At 39.3% G+C, this 12232-nt stretch overlaps 1 protein-coding gene across 4 annotated transcripts in view; it reads left to right on the top strand.

The window, feature by feature from the left end:
* TCAF1 (TRPM8 channel associated factor 1) overlaps nucleotides 1-4087 on the top strand; it is a 52289-nt gene extending 48202 nt beyond the window's left edge. For all 4 annotated transcript variants that reach the window (XM_077850259.1, XM_077850257.1, XM_077850260.1 and 1 more), the window contains exon 9: nucleotides 1203-4087. In XM_077850259.1, coding sequence (XP_077706385.1) covers nucleotides 1203-1212 — 10 coding nt within the window. In that variant the 3' untranslated portion in view covers nucleotides 1213-4087. The remainder of the gene's footprint in view (nucleotides 1-1202) is intronic.
* Nucleotides 4088-12232: the final 8145 nt, after the last annotated feature.

Raw genomic sequence — 12232 nt, 5'->3', positions numbered from 1 at the left:
CAACCGGCCCAAATTTTATTTAATAACAATGCAAAGATTTTCTTAAGTTTTCTTCTAATCTTAATCAAAACCTCCCATTTCTGTGTACTTTTAACTAGAGTTGAGGATCTGGGATTAATGTATACATCCAGCCAGTTTTCCTTCAGATCACTTCTATTTATTTAGTTGTTTTAATACACTATATTATTTGCTTTATTAAGAATTGGGTGGATACATAGACAATAAAATTTGACCTAGAGAGTGTTTTTCTCTGGACTTCTTTATTATGTCATTTTTTAACCCTAGAATTATTTTCCCTTATTTCGTGAATATCTATCATCTAGGTGCTTTAAACATAGATGTCGAACATTCATTCAACATTTGAAAAAATTCTATCAGCTAGCGGGTTTTTGACTATGTGCCAAATATTGTACTTGTTTTTTTATATAGATCATTAAAATTAAATTAAACAATTTAATCTTCACAATAATCTTATGAGATGGAAATTTATCATTTCCGTTTTAGGACTAAATGAACTGAATTTTATGGAGATCAAGTAAATTGCCTAAGTCTACACCTCTAATTAGTGGTAGACCTGGGATTCAAACCCGGGCACTCTGAATACAGAATGGGTGTTAGTAACTCTAGCGTTTTGAATAAGCTAGTAAATGAGTAAATGAAGAAACCAGCCAGCAAACAGAAGGACCTCTATGTCCCTACCTGCCAGTTCTTTGGCTGCTTATACTCACCCTCATCCAATTTTATCAGAACAGAAAGTCCCTTTGTGTATCCCAAATGCCAGTTCAAAGGAGGAACTTGAGATAGGCTCCTGAGGTACTTCCCAAAGACACTGACCCCTTTAGCGTCATCCAGGTCTTTTAGATTTCAGTTTATTCAAGTTTCATGCATTATCTCTAGGGCAACATGAAAGCATCCTAGTAGTTTACTGGGTTTTGAATGATGGGTTATTTTGGTAAGGTGCCTGACTCCCAAGAGTCCCAGACATTGCATGTTCTCTGCAAGGAAATCAGATTCTTAGTACTCTAGAATAATATTCATATCCCTTCTGGCCCTCTTTAGTTCATTTTTAGCATTATGGCCCCTGGGAACCTTTTAAAAATATGAAGCTATTCATGTCACTCCCCTGTCTGAAAGCTTCCAGTGGGACTTTGAATTTAAGATGATGAACTGAGCATATAAGTTTACCTCCCCTCCCTCCCCAGGCCCCACTGAATTGAAGTCAAGAAATGCAAAAGAGAACTGGCACATCTCAGCAAAGAAAACTGAACAGATTTGATTACAACTGAAGAAGATCTCAACACATTTCTGGAAGAGAGAAAATGGATGAAGCATGATAATGAATGAAAGAGTGAAGGTATCTTTCAGACAGAGTAAAAGCTGATCTGAACAACATAATCCCAAAGAAACATGAGCACCTGAAAAGTCTATAAAGAGTTATAGCAGTTGTAAAATTGAACCCCATCCTTTTCTGCCCCAACCACTGTGCATAGAACACAGGCAGTGTATAATTGGTATCCATTAAAAATCTGTTCTTGTTGGTTGTTTGTATAGAAATTGAATAAACTGCCTGAGGAGAGGTAGGAGTTGGTGCCCCAGAATAAAACTTCTCTTTTGTGGAAATAAGTGACCTCTAGCCTATCAGCTAATTCTCTGACTGTTGAAACCCCTCCTCAAGTACCTAAGTGCTTCTAGTCCCGGAAGAGGCTTATTGGAGAAACAGATCCAACCATACACTGGCAGAGGCCACCCATGCCAACTCCTATAAAAGTTAACAGTTATATTGATTCTTAAATGCAAACAGCTAGGAATCCTCAGTCTTTGGGCATGGGGTGGGGAGCGGTGGAGGGGGAAGACCAGGGGAGGAGCATGTAAGAAAAACAACCAGTTAGGGGACACCTGGGCTGCTCAGTCAGTTAAGCATCTGCCTTCAGCTCAGGTCATAGTCCCAGGGTCCTGGGATTGAGCCCCACCTCAGGCTTCTTGCTCAGCAGGGAGTCTGCTTCTCCCTTTCCCTCTGCCACTCCTCCTGCTTGTGCTCTCTGTCTCTCTTAAATAAGTAAATAAAATCTTAAAAAAAAAATAACCAGTTAGAATTAGAAAACTCAAAAAATACAACAAACTCTAGAGGAAACAAAGTGAACATGGAAAGAATAACTTTAAAAATCTGTATCTTCAGGGCAGCCCCGGTGGCTCAGCGGGTTAGCGCCGCCTTCAGCCCTGGGCGTGAGCCTGGAGACCCAGAATCAAGTCCCATGTCGGGCTCTCTGCATGGAGCCTGCTTCTCCCTCTGCCTGTACCTCTGCCTTTCTCTCTCTGTGTCTCTCATGAATAAATAAATAAAATCTTTAAAAAAAAAGAATCTTAAAAAAAATCTGTATCTTCAGAGAAATTTGAGGTATATTTGAATGAATACAGAATGAATACAGAATGCTACGAAGAAAGAAGGAAAAACAGAATAAAAAGAGCCCTTGAAAGTGAAATAAAACTGCCCCAAATACTCAGTAAACAGGCTGGAAAATAGAAACTCCTAAGATACAGAACAAAAAGAAATAGCAAATAAATAAATAAAACAAGGAAAGACCTAGACAATCAATATCTAAGCATTAGGACTTTCTGGAAAAAAGAACATACAAAACATAGGTGAAGAAATAAATTAAATAAATAAATAAACTGAAAGAACCAAGTCTCCAGTTTGAAGGGCCCCCATACAACCTATAGCTAGACACAATCTTGTGAAATTTTGGAATATTAAGGATAGAAGGAAGATATTAAAATTGCCCAAAAAGAGAATAAAGTTAAACTATCATAAATAGCTCAACTGAAAAGGGAATAAGAAATAGACTGGCAGCAGATTTTTCATTAACAACACGTAAGTGCTAGAAGCCAGTGGAACACTTTTTTCACTTATGGAAAATTTCTGTACCCAGAACAACATAGCAAGCCAAACTGTCAAAGTAGACATTCTCTGACATGCAAGTTTCCAGAAAGTCTACCTACTTTGTACTTTTTCTGAGAAAGTACCTGGAGGAGGTTCTCCAGCAAAATGAGGAAGAAAACCAGGAAAGAGGAAAGAATAAAATCCAGAAAACAATGGATCCCACCCAGGATGTCTCACTCTAGCAGACCCATTTCAGACAAGAGTACAAAGTCTCAGGCTCTTTGTGAAGAATATACATTCTGTTAATATCATTGAGAAACTGGAATGTTTGAAAATATGGAGGACATACATTCTTTAGTCAGCAAAAAGAAAACAGGAATATGCCAAGACATTCAGGTCCATTTGTGAAACAACAACAAAAATTCAGGGAACGTAAGAAGAAACTCAATTTGATATTGGCGGTAGGTACTTCTCCTTATAAGTGCCACAGGCATCGTGAACATTGGATATGTATGGAAGAAAAAGTCTTAGCTTCTATTCAGCTCTCAGTAAGCAATATTTACTTAGCCAAACTAATGCAGATGCTGTGTGTTGGTATTCAGTGTTCCGATCAGCCTAGACACAAAACATGAAAGGCTTAATTTTTTATTCAGAACTGAAATCGAATATAATTGATCCTGACAAGTTAATAAACCAGAGAGCAGAAAGAGTTTGAGAATTGGTTGGGGAAGAGAGGTGGAAGGAAGAGTGGGGCTACTTATATATTCACAGTGGGAATGAGAGGATAAAGTCTGCAGTTAATGGAACAAGAGCTTGAGGATACTATACAGTCCAAAATTATAAATTCCATCAATAGAAGTCTTAAAAATGACATATCTATCAAAAATCTGGCAAGGGATAGGCAAAGGAAAGGTGGGGATAGAGTAAGTTAAATCCTTATCTTTTGTAATGGGGAATTATTAAAGATTGTCTAAAGTTAATAAGTCAAGAATTATTGTTCAGACGTATTATTTAATGTTAGCAAGTTAGTTAACAGAAGATCTAAAAATAGAAATTGTTAAATGCATTGCCTCTAGGGAAGGGGTCTAGGGTTAAAAGACATGGGGTGGGAAACTGTGTTTTTCATTTCAAGTCCTTCTGTACTATTTAATTTTTTAACTTGTGCATGTATTACTTTGAAAAATTTTTAATAAACTCAAATAAAAATTCTTCAGCGACTTCATATTGACTAAGTTATGCTCCAACCAAAATCCTTAAAATGGTTGATGAGGCCCTTCGATATTTGGATCCACCTGATGTGTCCAAGTTCACAGTATCTCCCCATTACTCTCTGGTTCTGGCCACACTAAATATCTTCCAGCTTTCACACTTCACCTTCTCTTGTTTCCGTAGGCGTGCCACAAAAAGCAAAGCCTGCCCCTGATCTCACCATGTATCTGAGATTAAGCTTACTCTCTAGCAGATTTTCTATATTTGTTGAGTGAAGGAACACTCAACAAGTGTTAAGATGGCCAACCAGCGTTGTTTCCCAAGAAGGAGTATGATATTTGTCCCTATTCCAGGAAGCATTTCAAGATCATAACGGGGCTGTAAGTTTGTCTGCATTCTTATTCATTTGGTCATTTTAGAAAGTTTTAGTCTTATATGAGATCAGATAGTGTCAGGATTTCTGTCCATTTATCAGTCACCTTGTTTTGTTCTTTGCCACTCTACCTGAATGTCATAACCTGTTTTCTGCTATTTCTCCCTCTTCCTCCCTGACCATATTTTGGAGAAGCAGTCAGCTATCTAGGAGATCTTCAGGCTCCCAAATTTCTTGAGTCTTGCTATTCCTAGTCTCTTGATGGCTCTTCCTTCTCCGTTAGTTTGCTTTCTTCTATTGTCTAATTCCCAAGGCCAGATGGAGCTTCCTAAGGAATATTGGTCTTACATACTGGCCTTACAGATCAGTCTGATACATTTAGTCCCTAAGCTAGTCCCCACCTGATAACCTCACCTATTGTATATGCCTAGTAAACCAATAGGTAACCAGATATGGCCTTAGGTGTTGACTATTTTGCTGACAAAAGTAACACATGCTATCCCTTCTTTCAAGACTACATCACATCACATCTATGTTCTTTATTTCTTCAAAGCTTTTAGACCCCTGATCAGCTTCCATTTTGAAAAGGATTTCTTTCTTTGGTTCTCATATTTGAAGTCAATTTTCTAAGTGTGGTAGAGAAGGAATGGTGGGTGATCCTCTACTTTTCAGACATCTTCTAATTACGCGCACAGACATACACACACACACACACACACACACACACAAACTCCACACCTAATTCAAGAGAGCTGTAGAAATGCTACTTATGCATTTAGATTCTTGTACATTTGAATGCTATAAAGAAGGACCATTTCTTTGTGAGGAAAGGTTGTGTAGATTAAGTTATTGTCAATGTTCTATCCTCATGTTGGATGGTTAGTTTTAGAGGTATTCTCCATTTTAGGAAAAAATAAACAAGTGAGTAAGTTAAAAATAAACCATGTATTGACCAGTGATGACAGTACCAGGAGCCAAGGATATATTAATACAAATAAATATACATGAGGGCCATTAAAATGTTACTTCTGTTCATTTGAACTGTACGGGAACTCAAATATACATAATTAAGAAATATGTAGATGTAGGTACTAAAAATTTCTTTGCCTAAATTTTGACATAAAATTCACTTTCACGGGCTGCCAAAATTATTTAGTATAATTTGGGGTCTGAGATAGTACAAGTGGGAGGATGGGAGGGGAGACAGGGTGGGAGCCAGGAGGGCAAAATGATCAAATGTACAACATAAAAGCAATGAAATCATGCAGTCCAGAAGAGGCCTTGCAGACACAGGAGACATCCCCCCACTTTGTCAACACAACTTGTAATCCAAGGCCCAAGTATATATATCTAACAGGCTATATCTATGCCTTGTCCTGTTATCTATGAAATAAGAACCAAGTACCTGAAAGAGGTCATAAAGCCTTCCCTCAGCCTCCATCTAGGTAAAGAGTGAAAATGCAACTCCAACTTTTTATTTTTTAATATAGAGTTTCTCCTTTTGTTCTTATTGTCAGTGCAGCCTTGAGGCCAAGCTGTTACCAAAGAAACAATAATGAGCCTCAGTTGAGGCTCTTGACATTTATTCACAAGACATGTAGCACTCACTGGGAGTTTGTCCATTGGTAACAAATAGTCAAAACCTAGAGCAGACTTAAATCTCAATCCTCCTAGGAAACTGATATTAAACCATAGAAAGGCAAACAGCTGACTCGTGTCAGTACTGTTGGAGTGACCTTTATGCCTAATAGATCTCTGGTGCTGGATAAAGAAGAGTATCTAATGAGATGGGGAGGAGAGAATATCCTTGGGTATAACAGATGATGGTACTAGGACTCTCTAGCCAATAGACCACCAGGAACACACCTATAGTTGGACAAGTTGGATTACCCATTGCAGCTAGGGTAAAACAAACACTGCAAGAAACTCAATCTCAGTAAAGAGGTGTTAAACTACTAGAGAATTTGGGCTTTGGGTGGATAATTTTGGGGAGAGTCTAAGAAAGTAAGGCTTTGTTCTGGATTGGATGCTGTCAAGAAGCAGGGGCAATCCTATGATTTTTGCCATAAATCTCATCTATTGGTAGGGATGACTAAAGTGGCCATAAAGCTATAATTGTTTTCTGGAAAAGTAGCAGGTCCTCATTTTAGACAAGAAAGAAAGATACTGAGTATTTTGTGTTTGCTCAGAGATCTTGTTCTTATCTTGCTTTGACATGATCTTAGAGTGATCTTGTTTGATATGGATGTTCTATGAAATTGTTTATGTATAAAGGAGAAAAACGGTGCCTAGCTGTGAGTGTCAGACAAGTGTCAGACAAGCTCTTGGATGTCAAGGGCTGCTTTTTTTTTTTTTCTTTCTCAATCCAAGAGAATGGATGAAGAGCCTCTGTTCCTCCTACACAAGATTAAAATATGCATTTCTCTTGATTAAATATAGGGATAAATTCAGGAAAAAAATTAATATTACAAGGTACATAAGAGTGTCTTCTAGAAAGGGTGACTCCCTAATGCTTCCATAGACAGGATGGAAGTCTGGGCTGTAATTCAAAATGAAGTTGGGACCACAAGCCAATACTAACAGGTCACCTACTTATTGTCTTCAAACATCCCTACTTCTGATACATAGATTCCCTGAGCCGGTCCCAGGAAGGACAGAAATTAGGCATTAGGGCAGCAGTTTGCTTTTTTACCTAGCAGGAATAACACAACAAAAATATATCTTTACAACCTGTGTAAATTCACTTGCTAATTGAGCCATGCAGAAAAAGTTGGAATTTAAGACAGAAACTAAAGATGCCCTTACATTAGATACATGATACTTTGATAAAAGGAGTAGCAGAAATCATTTTCTCATGTGCTCACAAACTCTCCCTATTGAACTTATGGTCTCTGTGAGACAGAGTAAGGTAGTAAAGATCTGTGGCTTCACTGAATTTTAAATATTTTTTGGCACAAAACTAGATGAAGCCACTAGAAAATATTTTCTCAAGTTAAAATCCTTCATGTTTTTTTCTGCCTTCTTTTAAGAAATACTCGTGGAAATGGTTCCTAAACATTCATAAAACCATTACAAAATTTTTATAAAATCTGTAAGATACATGACCCACATTTGGTCAACCTCTCCCAATTGGGTCATTGGGTCACCTATAAATTCATTCAAAAACATTTATTGGACACCTACTACAATGCTATTTACAGTTATAGGGTTTGGAAATATACAATAAATGTAATAATAAAGCCTGCCCTCATAGCACTTATGTCCCATTTTGAACATTAAAATGAACAAATAGGGGCACTTGGGTGGCCCAGTTGATTAAGCCTTTGGCTTGGGTCATGATCTCAGGGGTGTCGGGCTCTGCACTGGACATAGAGGCTGCTTAAGATTCTCTCCCTCTGCCCTTCCCCTCTTGCTCCCCCTTCCCATGTGCACACATGACTTGCTCTCTCTCTCTCTCTCTCTCTCTCTCCTTCAAAAATTTTTTTACTTTAAAAATAAGACACCATTTATTATAAAAACAAAATAAAATGAACAAATAAGCATACCAAGTATGATAAGTGTTATGAAGGAATATTAAACAAAGTAAAGTTAGAGAAGTGAGTGTTCTGAGTGGTGGGGGAACTGGACAAAGGGCATGTTTGCCCTTTTATGCAGTGAGGTCCAGGAAAGCCTCTCTGATAAGGGGACATTTGGCAAATCCTTGAAGGAAATGATAGAGGAAACCAAGCAGACAATTTAAGGTAAAAAGAGGTAAAGCTATAGTTGGCATATTGAGAGCAGCAAGACAGATCAGAGTTCCATCCCTTAAAAGTCAGTAAGCTACTGTCTTGGATATAAGTGTTGACTTCTGACCTGAACCTTATGATAGGATCCCCTGACCTGATGGAAACTCACCACTTTTGACTATCTCTCCTCAAACTTCAAAGTCAAGGCACACTTCATAGTAGCTTCTCCCTCTGAAATTTAGGAGTAAGAGGCACTCGTCTCAGTGGTTGCTGTAACCTCTACCAAAGGTAGTGAAGGAAGACGTGCCTCTAAGCTCTGAGCCCCTGTTGATGGCCTGATGGATCCAGTAACAAGTGGAATTTGGGACCACATTCTTATGGAGAAAATGGATTTGACCTCTGTGGGGATTTTGTTGTAGAGATATTGGCCTTTATCCACTCCCAATTCCCATACACTAGCATCCAGACAACATTTGTGGGTTTGTGTGTGAAGACATATAAACCACACTGGTGTGGGTGCAATTATAGAAACTAGATCTGTTGCGTGCCTACCCAATGGGTCTGATATTTCAGAGCCAGAGGAAAAACATCCACACTCAGTCTTGGCCTAAGTCAGCTCCCCTGGCTCCAAACTCTTCAGTACAAAACCAAACTTTATATCTGACCTGGAGATGGGACAAGTTTGGAAACATAAGAAGACTCCTCTCTTGTTCTTACTGCAATATTAACCACTCCTACCATATATGTCCCACACACTTATGATCCAAAAAGAAAGTGTAGCTGCAAGTTAATTTCACAAATACACCAAAGGAGAATATGAAAGCTTTCCTAACTCTGATTAACACCTGTCAAGAGTAGCACCAAACTTCAGCATCATTGCTTTAAATAAATAGGCAGGCAGGAACTTGCTCTAGAGATAGACCATGCTATAATTTGAATAAAGGTTATCCTAAATGTACTAAAGAATAAAAAAATGTAGTGGGTGAGGCTTTCCTAAATGCTCTCAAGTTAATGATTTTGCTCCTTACTCCCATTATAACACATTTATAATAAAAGCACTTGAGTATTTTAACTTTAGGAGATATAACCATAACAGTATACGTGTTAGCCTGGATCCTCCAAGAAGCAGAAGCCAAGATGAGATCGATGTGCAAGAGATTTATTAAGAGAAACATCTGTGAGAGACAACAGAGAGGGACCAGCGGAGACCGGGAGACCATCAGACTGTGAAGTAGGTTTAATCCTCATGAAGGAAAGATCAAAGGGAGGAAAAGCTTATCCTGTAGGGCAGGTCTTGGAAAATCTTGTCAAGGCCAATGGGAGTCCTTGAGTCAAAGTCACTCATCAGAAGAGTCCCTGTCTCCCAGGAATGGACCTGCCTTTGTACCCTTAATCACAAACCAGGAGAAGCCGAGAGAATCACAGTATGGCCCTGGCACCACGGATTCCAGAGGCACCAGCTGGGGCTGTCTGTCAATTATATACCCACTCCCTCCAGTTGGAGATCCGAGCCGAGCATTTTCATGGTCACCATAGTACTTATTCTTAAAACAGCTGTAGGCACCTGTTCTGGATCGTCTTAAATAGTGACTTAGTAAACCTCCCCAGTGACTCATACCAGTAAAGGCACATAGGTGGATACAACCATCCCTATTCCTAAATTAGACTGTGGCTAATCCTTTCCAGATTCTTGAGGCCCTTCAGGGAAAGAATATGTGGGACCACGTTAAGTTTAACTCATAACTATAAATAATTGAAGAAGGAAGTCAGCGACTATTAATGTTAGCCCATAATTAGAAAGCTTATGTATGAAGCAACCCCTACCTTTGGCTCAGTGAGAAAATGCAATTACTCCACGGATGCTCCTCTGTTTGACAAAAATGGGCTGACATACCACTGGTAACAGTAACAGTTCTGATTTGTGTACGCCTCTTGCATACACCCGACAATTAAGTGTCATATCGTTTGTGAATATTTATTGTGTATAATAATAACAGAAAGAGCCCACACTGCAGTACGAAGGACAGGGATTAGCATGCTTGGCTTCATAGCTACCTTTGGAATTGGAAGTGACTTCATTTTCCCTTGAATCTTGTAAGGGAAAGGTAGATTATCTGGACAAAATTGGGACCTGCTTAGAAAGGGCAGGGACTAGATGCTGAGGAAGGAAGTTCAGTGTTCACTACCTGGCATTTCTTTAAAAATCTTCCTCCAGACTACAGACTCCAATCCAAAGCCCTTGGGTGCCATCCAAATTCACTCCTGCAAGTGCAGGTTAATAAATTTCAGTCACAATGAAAATTTTGTCTTTTTCAAGTCAAGCATTCACACCGACATCTCCATGCTGTGGACCATGCTGTGAACCACGATGTGGCCTCATGGTATAACACCCTCCACTCTTCTCTGCCCACAAACTACATTTATGTTTTTTCAAAGCTAAGCTTTAATGTCTCCTTCCCTGTAAGTTCATCTCTGATTACTAGAAATAATTGCTTCTGCCTTTATCTTCCCTATCACTTAATTTGGCAGCTGATTTTGACACCTCCATAAATCCTAATGGTATTATGCTTATTTCACATCTATTGTCTTCTTAGATTTATTGACTGCAGTATCATTTCCATCTCCCAGAGCACCTCAAGAATAGGTGCCCAATGAGGGTATGTTGACTTTCATGGAGGAGTCTGCTTTCTCCCAGGTTGCAGGAGGGTCTGGGGGTCTGCACCTTCACACCAGTAATGTCCCTTTAGGCAGAACCATGCTGGCCACCCTCTTTCATTTGCCAGGTTTTAAATGGACCTTTAAAAATAAAATAGTAGCAATGTCCACAATACCCAAAATATGGAAAGAGCCCAGAGGTCCATCAACAGATAAATGGATATAGAAGATGTAGTATGTATACACACATACACACACTATGGAATATTACTCAACCATCAAAAAAGATGAAATCTTGCCATTTGCAACGATGTGGATGGAACTAGAGGATATTGTGCTAAGTGAAGTCAGCCAGAGAAAGACAAACACCATGAGATTTCACTCCTAAGTGGAAGTTAAGAAACAAAATAGATGAATACAGGGGAAGGGAAGGGAAAATAAGTGAAAGGCAGAGAGGAGAGGGAGGCAAACCATAAGAGACTCAACTCTAGGGAACAAACTGAGGGCTGCTGGAGAGGAGATGGGTGGGAGGATGGAGTAACTGGGGGATGGGCATTAAGGAGGGCACTTGCAGTAAATGAGTACTGGGTGTTACGTGCAACTGAAGAATCACTAAATTCTACCCCTGAGGCTAATGATACAGTAACGTTAACTAGATTGAATTTAAATCAAAAAAATTTAAAACCAATAAATAAATGGACCTTCATGCTGTTCTGTTTCCTTCTGTTGTTGTTTTGCTTCCATCCTTCAGCCAACTCCTGCTCCCAAATGGCAGATACCTTGTTGACCACAGGTACCTTTTGCTCTCTGGCCTGGAAAAATCACCTTCATTTAAAGCCCTTTCTTCTATTAGATCAACACCAAAATACTCCCAGGAGTCTTTCTGGAATAGCAGTACTTTTACACTAAAAATAGTGATGTAGGTGGGGTCTGGTTAAAACCTTAAAGCCCCTCCCTGAACTCAGCGTTTGGCCTGGAACTCTCCTGACACACTCCCTCACTAGCTGGCTCCACTTTGCTTCCCAAAGGTTTGTTTCCTGGTATGAAGTCTAAGAAAGACTTCAAGTAACTTCAGCTCACATTGGGCTTCCACCCTGAAGTATTCTGAAATCCCGATAGGTCTTCTCCTTGTGTAGGTTTCTCCTTGCTTTTTCTTTCTGAAACCTGACTGTATTTGGTCCACTGCCAAACAGATTCCCTCTAGTCCTCCAAAGACTCGGGTATTTACTAATTCAGCAGACATTTCTTGAGCAATGACTATGTGCTCCTTCATTCATCCAACCACCCGCTCTTACATATTAAGAAACTAAAGCCTACTGCATGACAGAAATGAAACCAGGCGGCAGTGGTCACAGTGGAGACAGAGGCTTCATTTATCAGTCTATGGGAGGA

This window comes from Canis aureus, chromosome 15 (assembly GCF_053574225.1).
Source record: "Canis aureus isolate CA01 chromosome 15, VMU_Caureus_v.1.0, whole genome shotgun sequence".
Lineage (NCBI taxonomy): Eukaryota > Metazoa > Chordata > Mammalia > Carnivora > Canidae > Canis > Canis aureus.
This window is presented reverse-complemented; position numbering and strand designations above follow the sequence as displayed.